Source organism: Ambystoma mexicanum, chromosome 5q (genome assembly GCF_040938575.1).
Source record: "Ambystoma mexicanum isolate Mex_15411 chromosome 5q, UKY_AmexF1_1, whole genome shotgun sequence".
Lineage (NCBI taxonomy): Eukaryota > Metazoa > Chordata > Amphibia > Caudata > Ambystomatidae > Ambystoma > Ambystoma mexicanum.
In genome coordinates, this window is record NC_090933.1 from 1,195,868,349 (window position 1) to 1,195,885,487 (window position 17,139).

Sequence of the window (17,139 nt, forward strand, 5' to 3'; positions counted from 1 at the left end):
AGTGAGTAACCTGGTTATACTCCTACGTCCCGTCCCCTTTCCTCCATACTTATGGGAGATTCCCAAGCACTCCTAACAGGAACTATGGGTGGATGGAAATACCCCTTACTGAAAAAGGTTCTTCAGCACAGCCTGACCAAACTGAGCATCAGCTCTTGAACTCATGTCAAGACAATAATGCTTACAAAAAGCAGATGGGGAGGCCCAAGTAGCTGCCCTAGCGATGGACTCCCACAGGACATATTTCTGAAAAGCAACTGCAGCTGCCTTGCCCCGCACCAGGTGTGCATGAATACCCTTAGGAGGTTTCAGCCCTTGGACGGTGAAAGACTCCGTGATGCAGGCGGCGATCCACCGAGAAATAGTCGCCTTAGACGCCTGCTTACCCTGAGGGTTACCGAAGGTCACAAAAAGTTGAGAACTCCTAAGCTCGGAGGTCCTGTCAAGGTAGAACTTAAGAGCCCTTCTGACATCTGACATCAAGTGCAGAACCCTTTCAGCCTCTGAGGCAGGGTTTGGAAAAAAGAACGGTAGGGAGATCGACTGATTCAGATGGAATTCAGTTACCATACAGTAGAAAGGCCGGGTTTGTCTGTAGATCTACCTTGTACTTGTGAAAGACCAAGAAAGGCTGCTCCACTGACAAGGCCTGGAGCTCACTCACTCTCCTCGTTGACTTAACGGCGAACAGAAAAGAAACTTTCCAGGATAGGTATTTGAAGTCCCCCGTGGCCGTTGGTTCAAAAGGTTTATGGCACAGCACCGTCAGGACTACATTTATGTCCCAAGGCGGGTGCGGACTTCGAACCGGAGGGTAGAGGCGTATTAAGCCTGCAAAATGCCTCTTAACCACTGGGTTACTCAGAGAATAAGAGCATTGGTCTGTATAAAGATAAGCGGAAACCGCTGAAGGTAAGTTCTGCATGACAGAACGTGAACACCCGACTCTGCTAGGGAGGACACGAAGGACAGCACCGTGTCAATCGTAGCCACCCCGGAATCCAACTGCTTTTCCAAACACCAATGACAGAACCTGAGCCATTTACTCCTGTATTGGGATCTGCCTGGATAATACGCATGTTATCCGTAGACAAGTTAAGGTGCTCTAAAGACTTGAACTCAGGCACCATGCTGCCAAACTGAGCGATTGTGGGGAGGGGTGCCACATCTGCTGTTCCCCTTGATGAAGAAGATCGGGGGTCACTGGTAACCTGATCGGTGGATACACTGACAGGTGTTGAAGTTCTGAGAACCAAAACCTGGCCGGCCACCACAGGGCTAGGAGTAGAAGGGAACAGTTCACCGAGTTCTTCAGCTTCCAAATTGCTCGATGGACTAGAGGCAGAGGCGGGAAGGCATAAGCTCTCATGTTGTGCCATGGAATCTCGAGAGCATCCCCCAGAGAGGAGGCTCCCAGTCCCCCTCAGGAGGCATACTGAGGAAGCTTTTTGTTTACCGCCGTAGCAAAGCGGTGCACCTCCGGTGTGCCCCAACGCAAGAAAATCTGCCTTCAACTCCCACTCGTAGCTGACCACTGTCCGCCGGCTGAGGGCATCCGCTGTGACATTCAGCTGGCCCAGGATGTGCACTGCAAGCAGCCAGACACCATGAAGCAAGGCCCACTCCCATATCTGGATGGACAGTTCATTGGGGGGGGCCTTCGTTCCCCCTAGCTTGTTCATGTAATACATTGACACCACATTTTCCGTGCGTATGCGGACCACCTTGTTGGCAATGAACGGTCTGAACGCCCTGATCGCTAGGAAGATCGCCAGAAGCTCCAAATAATTTAAGTGCAGGAGCTTGTCCGGAGGCGACCAGAGGTCCGAGACCTGAAGAAGATCTAACGTCACACCCCACCCCAGAAGGGAGGAGTCTGTCATGATCGTCACCGTGGGGGCTGGGTCCTGAAACCCCGCACCCACCTACAGGTTGCTGAGAGATGACCACCAATCCAGGTCCACTCTCATGGAATCCGGAATCATTATCAGCTTGGAATCCGGGTCCACAGCCTGACACCAGGAACTCCGAAGAGCCATCTGGGTCTGTCTCCTCTTGAGACAAGCAAGAGGAAGAGCCAGCATGCACAAGGCCATGAGGCCCAGAAGCCTCTGGAACCACCAGGCCGACATGCTCTCCGACTGTGCAAACATCTGACACATGGCTAACAGATCCGCCATTCTGTCCCCGGTCAGGTACACTCCGCAGTCGATCGTGTTCCAGCGAAAACCCAGGAAAACCAGGTCCTGCGAGACCGTCATGGAAGATTTCAGCCAGTTCACCGACAGCCCAAGAGGGAACAGGAGCTGAAGGAGAGACTGGAGATTGCCCGCTGCTGCCAGCGGACAAGGGCTGCGTAAGAGCCAGTCGTCCAAATATGGATACACATGAATACCCTGGAGACGAAGATAGGCCGCAATCACCGACATCTTCGTGAAGAAACGCGGCGCCGAGCTGAGGCCAAAAGGAAGCACTCGAAACTGGAAGTGCTCCTCTCCCAAAGAGAAGCAGAGGTATCTCCTGTGTGGGTTCCAAATCAGGATATGCATGTACGCATCCTGAAGATCCACCACGCCGAGCCAATCGCCCATCTGTAAGGAGGACCTTATCTGGCTGGGCGTGATCATCTTGAATTTCTCTTGGGGTAGGAAAAGATTGAACTGGGAAAGGTCTAGGATGGTGCGCAGGCCAGCCAGGTTGGGTTTGGGCACCGTAAACAGCCGGGAGTAGAAGCCCTCCCCTCACTCCCCAAGGGGAACGGGTTCCGCAGCTCTGCGGTCCAGAAGTTTCTGAACTTCGGCTTTAAGGGAGGGCGAGCCTGACCGCTGAAAAGGAGGGTTGAGGGGTGGGGTAAGGGTAAGCGGAAGCCCGCTCGAACGACTGACTAGACCCATCTGTCTTCTGTGATGGCCTGTCACGCCTCCCAATGAGACGTAATGTGTCCTCTGACCGGGGTCTCGTGCGAGCGCGGAAAACCCTCATTTAGTAGGTTTATCGGTGGCGGTGCCACCTGAACCTGAGAAGGAGGCTGAGGAGCGGACGAAAAACCGCGTCCATTGTTGCCTACGGCGGTTATTCCCCGCAGGGGTATCCACTCGGAGATTTGCGGTCGAGGAAGCCCCTAAAGCGAGAGGAAGGTCGACTTTGCGACAGCGGTCTCTGGGTTTTGAAAGGAGCCTTAACCAGGACAAACAAGGACAAACAAGGACAAACAAGGACAAACAAGGACTTAGCTGTCCGAGTGCTATCCTTCGTCTTGGTGAGCTCTACATCTGTTGTAGCATGAAAGAGCTCCTTCCCATTGAACGGAAGGTCCAAATCCTTGTCCTGTACTACTTTTGAGAATTTAGTTGCATGCAGCCACGCCTGCCGTGAGGTATCAACCCCCAGCATAAAGCTCCGAGCCGAGGTGTCTACGTGGTGAGCCGCAGCCTCCAGGAGATCCTGGGTCAAGACCCTGGCGTCGGAAAAGCCTCCTTTAAAGTCTTAAAACTCCTCAAACTCTGACAGACCTTTCCACATCTGCATGTTAGCACCCGCTAATATCAATTCAGCGTTGGCCTGCCCGAGCTGCAAGGCCGAGTTGGCGAAGATTTTCCTCCAGAGGGAGTTGAGGAGCTTGTCCTCCTTTCTCAGAACCCGAGTAGCCGTTGTGGAAGAGGATGCTGCAGGTCTGGACTGCAAAGTGGCCACAGCCACCATTGTGGAGAAGGGGGGCGGACAAGATGACAGGGCCACCTCTTCCGAAGAATGCAGCCTGTATCTCGCGTCAATTTTCTTATTGACAAAAAGTCCAGAGTGTGGCTTTTCCCAGACTCTGCGGACCTCGGCCAGAACGTCCTTCTGCAAGAACAGGCCGGAACGCTGCAAGGGAGACAGGGTGAACGCCCCAGAAAGCGGGTGCCTCGGGCACTGGAAAATCTAAGTAGTTCATCATGTCCATTACCCGGTCATGAAAAGCTCTGAATGTAGCGGGGAAGATCCTCGCTGTTCTGATCGCCTTGTGCGTCATCCGACAGATCAGGATCCTGCTGAACCATGTCAGGTGCTGCCTTGTCCACAGGGGACAATGGGGGAAAGGCGGAAGAGTCGGGGGAGGCACCGTAGGCAAGGGAGGCGCCGGCATAACCACCTGAAGAACAGGTGGAGCCGGAGGCGCGGGAGGACAGATCTCCCTAAAAAGCCCTTTGAAATACTCCCTCATGGGGTTGGTACGCATAAGCATTTGAAATGTACCGAAAAAAGCTTCCTTCGGAACCTGAGGGGGCCTCTCATGAGGTGGACAAATCCAGGGACGTAACAGGGACGGGTGCCACACTGGTCCCTCCACCGACGTATCCACATAAATCAACGGTGCCGATCCTGCAGGCAACAAAATATTGTGCGGAAGAGGCATCCGAGCGTTCCAGTCATAAACTGGCCGATAAGGATGCGCACAAGGGACTATGTTCATCCAAGGGGCCGAGCCCTACACCTGAGGCCGATGGCGTAGTTGAAGGGGTAGCACCCAAAATGCAGCCGCGGTCGTGGTGGGAATGGGCGCCATTTTGTCCTCACCTGAGGGGAACTGCAGCACGTGAGGAAGTGAGGCAGGGGTCCCCGTCGATGGATCAGGGGTCTTAACTTTAGCCTTAACATAAGGGACCTCGGCAGAGCCGGTACTATGAGGCCTGGAATGTTTTTGTGACATACCAACCGCCAAATTAGCCTTTGAAGGAAGGACCTTGGCAGTGCCAGTAAAAGAAGAACTTTGTTTCTTTGCCCCCTCAACAGGTCTGGTGTCACCGCAAGAGCGGGAACTGTAAGAAACAGCTTTCACCGACAAGGCCTTGTCAGGCCTCTCAGAACTGTTGGTAGCTTTAGCCTCTGGACGAGGGACCTCGGACCCTAGGTCCGGTAACAGCCTTATTTGCACGGGCCTCGAACATCCGTTCGGTAACAGCAAGCCCCAAGGCCTCAGGGCGCACCCCGGTCTTATTTTTGAGGGAAGACGACAGAGGCCTCAGAGCAAGCTCCGGTACCCCACGACTCAGTAGAACTGGGTCCACAAACACCCCCCACAGGAGGGGCCTGGGAGCGTACTCCGGTACCCACAGGCCCCTTACGGAGACCCTCAGAGAAAACTCTGGTACAATTATTAGGCCCAACGGGCACCTCAGGGCGAACCCCGGTGGCAGAGCGATCAACGCCCCTCCCGCCCGAGAGTAACCCGGAAAGGTATCCCCCGACCGGGGTGCTCTGAAAAGTAAAGAACTTACCGGGTGTTTCTTCTTCTCGTCGATGAACGCCTGAAAATGTGGAGGAGTTCGTCGGAACACCTCCTCCCACCGCTCCAACCGATGTTGAAGTGCCCAGACCGAAAGGGAGTCGCAGTAAAAACAGGAGTCCCAACGGTAATCCGGACCCAAGCACTCTAAACAAAGAGGATGGGGATCTACCCTCGCGAAACGACGGTGACACGATGAACAATCTGGAAAGTCTAGTTTGAACGACATAGACAGACTAGTACATGATCGCTAGCGAGAGCCAGAGGAGAAAAGGGAAGAAAATCTTCCGAGGATGCAAGTGCGTCCAGTCCCGAACGAGCGGAGAAAAGGACTGATGGGCGGAGCCAAGGTGGGCAGGGTTACGGCCGCGTGCCAGGCCCCGTGCAAGAAAGAGAGGAAGGACACATTTTGGGAAACATTTTTGGATGCTTTTTACAAAGTGCTCCGGTCCCATCCCACAGGACGGAGAGATTTCCCATAAGTATGGAGGAAAGGGGACAGGACGTAGGGGTATAATAATATACCTGCATTGAATACAAATGTACTTGGGAGTCAACAAACCTCCTTCCTTCTCCATCACTAGTCTTAAGCTTTCACCCCCGGGGCTCCAAGAGGCCAACACTTAGGAAAGTCTTGCTGGACCTGAGCTATAAGAAAAAAGACCAAAGAAGGACCTCCGCACAAACAACCTAATCCAACCACCTTTGCGGACACTGCAAAGAACAGACATACATTTGTTGCAGAACAAAATACAGTAGAATCAATACCCTGGATAAACAAATCATAAGGGTGCCCAGGCAGGGCCCTTCCCTACATATTAACAGCAGACAATTGAGTGTTGGTGATGTGGAAAAGGCTCAATGTCTACCCCCCCAATATTCACTGAACCACTTCCATAATCGGTTGCAAGCGCCACACAGATCTTACAGACCATACCTGCATCAAAACTATCCCGTCACTATAAGCAGACCATATCTAAACTAGATACCACTCCCAACATCCACTAGCTGTACAAAGCACCCTCTTCCGAGGCGTGTTCCCATCCATTCTACTGCCCCTGCTCCCTACTAGCAAGCCACAGATTTGTCCCCTTTATACAGCGTTCCATTACTTTCCAGCTAGGTTCACACCAATACCATACATACGTGTTCTACACTTATTTATTTGCATTTGTATAACGCACTTACAGCCCAGAGGCATCAAGGCGCTGTTACATGAGATTTTGTAAGAGGATTTCATTAAGTGAAGCACATGTGACCATGAGGTCTCTTGGTTACAGGCAAATGGTACATTGGTAATAGATAACTACATATAGATCAGGTGGATACATAAAGAGATGAAATCATTATTACACAGTGTCATGCACAGAATTCAAACAGAAATCTTAGTTTTAATTGCTTTGCGGAAGGCTTGGTAGGACTCAATCGTTCGGGAAGGGCATGCCAAAGGGATGCAGCCATTGTGGGAAAACTAGAGCCCCCAGTGCGGACTCTTTTTCTTGGGAGTGAGAATCATGTTGGAATAAACCTTCCTAAGAGGTCTCATGGCGAAGTGTTTTACAATTCAATGAGAAAGGTAAGGGGGTGCAAGATCATGGAGGCATTTACGTGCGAGGGAGAGGGTTTTAAAGAAGATTCTCTCTGACAGGGAGCCAATGGGCCTGCCTTCTTACTTCGAAAATGTGGTCTTTCCTTGAGGTTCCGGTAGCTGCCCTGAGGGTGTTGTTTTGAACCAATTGGAGTTTGGCTAGGTTTTTGCAGGAGGTCCCTACGAGGATGGCATTGCAATAGTCGAGCCTTGATCCAGTTATTGCCAGGGCAATGGTGAGGCAGTTTTGGCGTGATAGGAAAGGTCTGGCTGCGTTAAGAACTTTGGAGTAATAGGCTGAGGAGGAGGCAATGGCATTCACTTGTCTATCCATGGTAAGATCTGAGTCTAGGTAAACTCTAACTCTGTTGTTGGATACTTTGATGGGAATATTATAAATGGTGAATGAGGTGTACTGTTGATCAATGTTTCCCAAGGTAGTGGGCGAACCGATAAGCAGAAGTTCAGTATTCTCACTGTTGAGACATAGCCAGTTATCCGCCATCTAGGATTGGATAGTAGAGTAGATGTTGGCGAGGGTGTTCATATCTGATTTATAGTCCCCAGTGAGTGGGATTAGTATCTGTGTGTCAACCGCATAATTGGTATACAAGACGCCCAGGGAGTCAAGGATACTGAACAAAGGCCTCATGAAGAGGTTGTAGAGCGTGGATGCTATGCATGACCCTTGTGGAACTCCACATTTGATATGGTTTGGCGTGGCAAAGACTTTCATGGCTATGTCTTGGAGGAAGGAGATGATCCAGCCACATGCTTTTGGAGAGAAGTTGGCCGCAGTAGCAAGATGGTGGCAGAGAGTGTTATGATCCACCAGGTCGAACGCTGCAGATAAATCAAGGAGCAGAAGGAGCGCAGTTTTGGCTGTGTCTCTAAGATCGTCCATTTGATTTTTCAAGTCTAAGAGCGCCGTTTCGGTGCCATGTCTTGGGCGGAAGCCAGATTGTCGCAGGCCGAGGAGACAGTGCGCTTCCAGGTAATCTTGGACTTGCAGGTAGGCGGCTTTGTCCAGGATTTTTAGTAGGAAAGGGACAGTGGTGATGGGCCTCTAGTTCCCTGGGACCGTTGGGTCAAGGGATGTTTTTTTTAAGGAGTGGGCGTACCCAAGCTTCCTTAAGACCAGTAGGAACATGGCCTGCCTGGAAGGATGAATTAATGAAGGCGGTTAGGAAGTTAGCGAGGATATGTGCCAAATCTTTGATGATTTGGGCTGGACAGGCATCCCCCTTGCAGTTAGGTTTGATGGACTTAAGCAGGGTGATAACTTCTGATTCGGTCATATCTTTAAAGTCAAAAGGAGGGGAGGACTCTACCTTGGTGACCTTGGGCGCTTTACCGTGCATGTTGACTATGAGTAGGTTAGAGCTTTTTGATGGACCAGTATTTTAGTTTGCGGAGTGTTGAGCTTGTTTAAAATGGCAGACTGAATTCTGTTACACCAGCTTTCGTCCTTGAGGAGAGTGGGTGGAGGAGTGGACGGTTTTTACAACACTCTGAATATGATTTCTTTGTACCCGGATTTAGCATCATTGATCCTTGAGTTGAATGACGCGGCTTTGACCTGGGTGATATTAGCTTTGTAAGATTTAGAGATGGCCTTCAAAGCACTTCTAGTAGCTTCAGATGGGTTGGCTTTCCATGCCGAGAGGGCAAGCCTTTTCTTTGTGTGTTGGTCAAGCAGCTCCTTAGAGAACCAGGCGTTGGAGTGTTACTTGACAAACACAATCCCTCCCACAATACACATTACAGTAACCCCCCAAACATTCCACAAATCACTCACACACGCATGTTCAGACTCCAAAAAGCACTTCTTTAATCAAACCCTACACAATCTGAACGATATACTATATACAGAAGACAACTCTGACCCCCAACCACCACCACAGATGCTAATCAAATGACACCAGATTATGACCCCTACCAGTCTCACCCTTCACGCAACTGGACCTTAATAAAACAATGTTAAACAATTAGCACAAGGCATGCTAGTCTGAGCTCACAAACAACCAAACCCTACACATGGCACACAAGGCCAAATGTTGTTATTGATCATGCAGGCACTCAAGGAAACAAATTGACAAACACTAGAGAAAAAGGGCAACTCTACCTAGGAAAACTTTCTTACAGATCTCTATACCACAAGAACCTGCCTTCATCCAACCTACGTAGACAGATCACACTAGATAATGTACTGCACAAGCTAAACACACACCAATCTCACAGAGGCAGGACGTTGAGAGCATAAAGCCCTAAACTTCGAAAAACATTCAAGCCTCATAAGAAGCTGAACGCGCCAAAAATTGGTAAAAAGAGAAGTGTTCTTACTGCCATTTGTATGGACTTGGAAGGTTAATAATGAAAACTGCTAGCTAAAGGAATCATTGCTTGCCATTAGTAGGCCCTCCGCGTCACTTATCTACTACCTCTTTTGATTCGGTTTATTTCGCTATCAAGGGACCTTCCAGTGAATTTTTAGCAATGTACAGAATGTTCAAAATAAACATTGTCCCCCAACATCAGCATGAGACACCCACCCAAGAATTCATTCCCCACTCATGAAACGTCACAAACGCCCCAAATGACCACACAAGCTCTTAACTTGGGTGGCGTCCTTTACCGACAGGGTGGTCCATTGCCTCAATATAACATAGGCAGTGTTTTAATGTTCAGAAGTAGCCCAAAATAAAATTGAGATCATACCCACAGCTGTGGCTGTAAACAAAAGTTCAACAAAATGCCTGCAAGTACATTTATTAGGTCTGTGACTGGCGTAGCGTCCTTAGCGCTCCTTACTCAAAGCCCTGTCCTGTATAAAGTAGAAGCTCCAGCTAAAAATGGCATGCATTTACCACACACAAAAGTTCGCAAATTGCCGTACAGTCTTTTCTTATCCCTCAACCATGGTCAGGTTGAAAAAGGAAACATGATTAAAAAATAAAACAGCCCTCAGAACTAAAACGAACGAGGCCATTCCGATATTACTTTTACCATGCTGATATCAGTTTCATGAGGAAGGGAAGGCGGGAACTGAAGTGTCTTAATTCCCCACAGAGTTTTCAGCGACGACCATGGCCGCTTTTCCACAAGATCACAAAGCTCGCCTCGGCCGTTCAGGCGCCCGTTCACCTGCTCCACCGTCCACATGGAAAGCGTGCGCGTGGAAAGTAACAGCAGTAGTGCTACATGGAGGCAGCCATTTCCGCTAGCAAAGGCGTCTAGTTACTTCAGGCTATTAGTGGAAAGCTATTTTAAATCAGATTCAATTACTGTAAAGATTTGCTTCGAAACAGTGGCACGACTTCGCAGCCAATTTCCCTGGCAATAGACTACACACATCTGCATCTTATCAAGAGGAAATCGGGTCCACACCCCCACCCTTCTTGCGTAAAGCACGGCCCGCATTGCTTGCACCTACCGACGCTGGCGCAGTTCAGAAAGCCCAAGACCTGCATGGTGGTGTGGAAGGCTGCGGTGCATGCGCCCGGACCCTCCTGCGTCAAGCTGCTGCGCCTCACTACGGCCCTGGCTGCGCTCCGGCTCCCCGCCTCATCGCCTCCTCCCCGGCCATGCGAAGATATGCCTCAGCAGCAGGCAGATCACAACATGCCCCGGCGCTCAAAAAAATGTAACGCAACCGAGACGATAAGGAGGACAAGGCGATGAAGGCAGAGCAGATACAAGTGACTAAGGAAGCAGCGTTTGAGGCATTAATTACCGGGTTTGTTTATCCCCCAGAACGAGCATGAGAGGGAACGTGTGCGAGGAGCGGCCTCCTCCCGCCAAACCACAAGAAAAATACAAACAGAACGCCAAACTGCCAGTGTACACATCTCAATACTCCCAAATTGCAGCACGGAGACACTCTGGCCATTTCACTCAATGAAATTGGAAGCTCTTTTGACCTTAATTATGGGCTCTGCTATACAGGTAAAAAACGAATAAACTGGGAATTCAAAGACACAATGAAGGTTTTTCATAAATTCATCATTCAATGTGTCATTTGTATGTGGCGCCTTTCATCATAATTATGATCGCAATTCACATGCGGTCATGCAATGTCTGCAACATTATCCTGTGACCAATATCCACCCCTCAGCCTCATTCACTAACCAACATCAACCCAACTCTAGCAACCCATCGCCTGCCATCCCATCTTCATGGGGCCGGCACCACACAAACCGGTCCCCACCGCCATGCCGGTTAGATAGCACAGTGATTAGAGCGCTCGATTTGACATCCGTGCAGAACCTGCTGACGCAGGTTTGAATCCCGGCAGGGCCAAACTCCGCCTTTCATCCTTCTGAGGTCGATAAAGGAGCACCACACACCGTGGGAAATAAGCAGCGCTCAGATACCTGAGGGTTCGTAGCGGTATATAAATGCACAAACAAAACTATCATGCACCGATTCATCAATATCTCCAGATCTCTACCATCTATCCTAATGCCTCGCACTATTGTGCAGGAGATGCCCGAATCCAGTGATAATGTGAATGCTCACCAGCCACCTTCTACAGTACACCTTCTAACACTACCTGTACACAGGGATCAGGCTCTGTGCCCGAATCCAGTGAATGTGAATGCTCACCAGACACCTTCCACCACTACCTGTACACAGGGATCAGGCTCTGTGCCCGAATCCAGTGAATATGTGAATGCTCACCAGACCCCTTCCACCACTACCTGTACACAGGGATCAGGCTCTGTGCCTGACTCCAGTGAATGCTCACGCTCACCAGACACCTTCCACCACTACCTGTACACAGGGACACCTTCTACCACTACCTGTACACAGGGATCAGGCTCTGTGTCTGACTCCAGTGAATGCTCAGGCTCACCAGACACCTTCCACCACTACCTGTACACAGGGATCAGGGCTCTGTGCCCGAATCCAGTGAATGTGAATGCTCACCAGGCACCTTCCACCACTACCTGTACACAGGGATCAGGCTCTGTGCCCGAATCCAGTGAATGTGAATGCTCACCAGACACCTTCCACCACTACCTGTACACAGGGATCAGGCTCTGTGCCCGAATCCAGTGAATGTGAATGCTCACCAGACATCTTCCACCGCTACCTGTACACAGGGAGACCTTCTACCACTACCTGTACACAGGGATCAGGCTCTGTGCCTGAATCCAGTGATGATGTGAATGCTCACCAGACCCCTTCCACCACTACCTGTAGACAGGGACACCTTCTACCACTGCCTGTACACAGGGATCAGGCTCTGTGCCTGAATCCAGTGATTATGTGAATGCTCACCAGACACGGCTCGGGTCTGCTAAGCACAAAGTCATTGAATACTAGGACATGCGCACACAGCAACTGTGGACAGGTATTGTTGGATCCAGTCTGCCTTGGACAAGCAAAGCTAATAGCAACATTTGCTCTACTCCCACTAACCCGCCTACAGAGCACCCGCAAGCCACACTCCCTTCTTGCAGGACCATAGGCTCCAAGAGGTCAGGCAAATGGCAAAAGCTGTGGTGTATAAAACCCATTAACATAACATTTCATTTACTAGAAGCAGGATTTCCCTAGAAATGCCACTAGCAGAGGCCATGTCCCAAAACTTTAGAGTCTTACCTGTCAACTGAAGTACTACAAAAAAGACATTTAATCACTTTTTTTGTGGAAACCCCTCTCGTCCCAGAAATACAGCTTGACCATCACTCGATGCACATCCTTCCCATTGCAATCGAACTGGCAATCCTTCTACACATTCTTTTTTTTTCAATCTGTCATCTCATCCTACTTTTTAACCTCCCATTAATCCAATATATACACCATCTCTCACCTCCCAATCTATCCTTCCACCCCTTCGAAAGGATGCTAGGAGGGATGGAAGGATTCCATCCGTGTATCCTTTTATTCCATATTTCTTTAATTCTTACCATCCATCGTATGGCCTCTTTCATTCTTTATGTAGTCTCCCCATTTCCACCTATACTATCCATCTTTTGCAGCATAGCACCACCATGTAACCAGTTGCAATATTTCTTGTTCAGTGATCACATGTCTGGCCTTACACGTGAAAGTAGCTACGGTACTGTCCCCATGCGTGGCAAGTACTGAGTGAGGAAGAGGCTGTATTAGAAGGTGTGGATCTACTGATCTTTATTACTGGATTTAACATTCTAGTCAGCGAAGAGTTAATATCTCAATATTTGCCTTCCCTTTATTTGCTCATTGACAATATAAATGGCACCTCAATTTGATGCGTTAACTGAAAGACACACAGCTGAATAAATAACTTACATTTCCTAGAATTTAAGTTATTTGTTCTTTTCATGGATAGGTAACATGTGGGCTGATATTCATGACAGCCATTTGATCAAAAACCTTTTTGTTTTAGCAATCATGCATCAATAGACAATGCAAATGGAAAAGGTGTTTAACCAAGAGTCTCATGCAACTGATCTCTTGTTTATTGAATGTTGGGTTCCTACCCTTTCACCCATTCCACTGGCTCGAGCAGATCACGCATTGATCACCATGGACGTTTCTTTAAATTCTTCCAGCCAACCAACACTTCTGACAAACTCAACCAATGAGATCCATGATACTGTGTCAAAGCTATACAGGCATTTTGAATATGAAAAATAAGGAATTGAAAGATGGTCAAAATATACCCATTTGATAAGCTCTATGAAGGAATCGGAAACAAACACGTTCCCTAAACTTCACACATCCAATGAAATACATGAAATCACCAAAGCACTACCTGACTTCCATTTCTGCACAGCAGAAGGAGTAGTAGCTGAATATCTCAAGATTGCTGCTCTACTGCGCAATCCTCCATAACCCAAGATCGACTTGATGCATCATAAATTAGCAACTTTTCCATACTTTTGCTTCGGAACAACCATGTAAAGAATATCACACCACCAACATTTCAGATTCATACTAAATGAAATAGTCCAAGTTTATTTTTATTTACATCGTGCATACGGAATTGCATATTGGTGCCAAGATATACAAGGAGAATGTAAAACAAATAACATTTCTTTCCACATAAGGTGAAGCAAAACAATACTTGCTCAATTTACAATGTATTTAAAAATGTCATCCGTGTGGCTGGTTAACTAATTAAAACATGTATAGATGTAAACAAACCCACATGTCCTCCGTGTTTATCGCAACCCTTGAAACCTGGTCTGAACATTGCACTCTACATTCTCGGAGCGCTACATAGTCGCATTGAATTCAATGCTATCCTAATTCAAAAACGTCTCCCCTGGTTCCGTTTTAAGTGCAGGGCATTTTAAGATTAAATGTCTAATCAGCTCTTGAAACAGTTCACCTGGTAAAAGGAGGTTTGGTGAATATGAACTTCAGATTACATGCATTGGCATAAATACATTGATATAAATTTAGCAAGAAAACCCATAGTGGCGGGCTGAAGCAGCCAGTCATTGCCTAGGGCCTAAATTAAAAGCCAGAGCAAAGCCTTTAACTTGGGTCTGCGGTTTACCCAATTTGACCGTAAAAAAGGATTCGAATGGGAAATTTGATCAAAGCATTATAGTGAACAAGGGGCTGCAGGGATGTCCTCCACAACCTTGCACACTATAATGTAAGCAGGGGTGTCCTCCGCACCCGACAGCTTAAAGATCTTTTTTTTAAAGATGGGAAAAGGGGATCCTGTGGCGTCAGATCCGACCCAGGTTAGAGGGACGGATCTGACGCTGCAAGGGTGTAGGAGACACGTGTTGGCCAAAAAGGTAAGTAGGGGAGGTAGGTGTGGGAAAGAGGGGGGGGGTTTGGTGTACGGCAAAATTTGATTTGTTTTGCCGAACTGAAAACCGATTTGTGGTTTGACTACGGTCAACTCCAACACAAATCCTTTCACTTCGGTCAAACAACCCAACTCCTGGGGCATGCACCATTCCAGCCTGCCATTGCGGGTGTTATTGCTATTAGCACCATGCAGCTGAGCCATAGGTTGCTTATAGTGTTTCTGAAGGAAAACAAATACAAATCTCAGACCCGTGGTGTGCATGCAGGTCACAGCAGAGCTCCTGCTAGAAATGGAAGAATGTCTCCAGACGCAGCAAGTCTTCAATTTCTATGATGTAGATGAGGCTTGATGAAGAACCTGAAGAGGAGACCAACAAGCAATAAATGAGGAGTCAGGGAGGGTGGGCATTCTTGGTACAGGCAGGCGCTCGAGGGGGCGGGAAGGTTGATAATGGTGGATGAACTTGCATTAATATCATTTATCCTTCAGCTGAAAAACTGGTCGGCTTGTTATTAACGAAAATGTACTGTGTGATGTGGACAGGTCCCACCCGTGAATCTGGAGAAATGTTGCATGAAAGGACTTGCAATGCCATGTACTCCCATCTTGTACTGCTCCTTGAGTGTTTATTCGCCCCATGCAAGACTTTGCTGCACACATGTGTCGATTTTTTCCTCTCCTGGTTGATATCAAATCAGTTGTCGATCTCATTCATTATGATCCATACATGCCCACTTCCCCTATAAAAAAATATGCTGTTGGCTTCAGCGAAAATCAATTGCCCACATTGGTAATTCATAACCGGATAATAGCAGTTTCATATAAATAGAGTGAAATGAAGTATTTGCCACTGAACGTCAGCAAACATTTTGTGTTGTGCTTCCTGGATTACCAAGCAGCTCTCACATACTAAAGAAATAAAGCTGCTGGGAGATACTTTAGCCGCACTTCAGCCATTAAAGGGGAGCTTTCTGAAAAGTGCTACAATGAAGTGCACAAGAGCCTGCTGCTAACGAACGAAAAACGATGGCAGGAACAAAACTAAACTTTAGCTTTTGTTAAAATACAAAAAATGGGTAATGGCTGGGACATCAACAGCAAACAATTTGAAAAATCGTCTTTTCTTTTTTGCCATTTCTGCTCCAATGTTCACACAAAATAGGTTATTTGACTTTGACACTAATACAACGTGGCCCCTATTGCTACAGGCAACCAGGAGTAGCAAGCACGCCTGCAAATTTGTCACTGTCAATACTTCACTACAAAGTCAGGAATCCAGGAAATGTGGGGCCTGAAGGTAGTGCCAGGGGTTGACTGACAGGCGAAAAAGGTTACTGAAGGTCGTGATTATGAATGAAAAGGTTATCATGAATGACAAAATGCAGATTAACGTCCCAGTGTTTAATGCAAGCATCCTGACATTTCCAATCATTGCATGATAAGAAACCAGGAACTGCGGACCTTCGGGTGGAGTGAATTTGCTCTTCAAGTGCAGGATATCACTAAAGATTTGATGAGCAGGAACTACATGCAGCTCCCTGAAAAGAAAACCCAGATGTTTCCCATACAATGGGCAAGTAGCTCCTATCTCACCAGTAATAGCCAATCGATACAATACACTTTCTGCAGAGGCCGTCTCCTCACAAGCACTCACTGTGCGGGATATTTTAAGGACAGTATGGCAAAACATTAGTCAAAAAGTGCTTCTTCCCTTGATACTCAAAAGTGCAGAAAAAGTACTTTCCGTATCTCAAATACGGCGCAATAGATGAACTAGAATTTTGAGATGGGAAAAGTGTCACGTATCAGCTGAGCAGTGCCATTCTGAGAACTTCTACATACGCATAATGATGAGGGGCATAACCTAGACTTTCCAGAGGGAAGTTTGAGATAGGTTCAAAAAGGTACATAATATTCACCTCATATGATGTGAAAACAAATAGTTTTTGCATGTGCCACTCAAAGATAAATGGAATACATTTCGAATTTCTAGTGTTCCTACAGAGAATTGCGATTTTAAGCCACGTTCTTTCCACACGCATACATACATTCAGCAAGAAAAGCGTGAATGTTTTTAACAAAGGAACACATTCCTCCCCGCCCCCACCCCTACCCGGCCACACAGGAATGCGGTTCTCACACCCACAGTTTTTTTTCTTCTGTTAGTCAAAAAAACGAGAGTTCCAAGAATGCAAAATAAACAAACACTATGAAATTACTGGAAAAAATACTTTGGAGAAGGTTACCACTGAATGCTTAAATTGCGTTATGAAGTGGGGGTGCAGTGCCAGATGAACTTTCATTTGTAATGCAATGTACTTACATTGGACAGTGTTTGTGTGACGTCATAAGCGTTTCCAAGATCAATAGATTTTTCGGTAATTTGTAATGTCCATAGTAAACATAATGTTTGCATGTCTGACGTTTGTTGACTAGAAATATCAGAGGGCCAGACTAAGCAAAGCAGAAACAAAATCCGGAACAATATTGATCAAGATGCTCAGCATGCTATAAGCAACAGAA

The 17,139-nt window shown here is 47.7% G+C and overlaps 1 protein-coding gene across 4 annotated transcripts in view; it reads right to left on the bottom strand.

The window, feature by feature from the left end:
- PTK2 (protein tyrosine kinase 2) overlaps window positions 1-17,139 on the bottom strand; it is a 1,463,565-nt gene that overhangs the window by 1,355,696 nt on the left and 90,730 nt on the right. Inside the window, exon 1 of one of the 4 annotated variants that reach the window (XM_069621697.1) lies at window positions 10,288-10,401. The exons of 2 other annotated variants lie outside the window; for them this stretch is intronic. In XM_069621697.1, coding sequence (XP_069477798.1) covers window positions 10,288-10,324 — 37 coding nt within the window. In that variant the 5' untranslated portion in view covers window positions 10,325-10,401. Of the gene's footprint in view, window positions 1-10,287; window positions 10,402-17,139 lie in introns of those variants that run through there. One more of the 4 variants, XM_069621701.1, reaches the window with a different exon arrangement.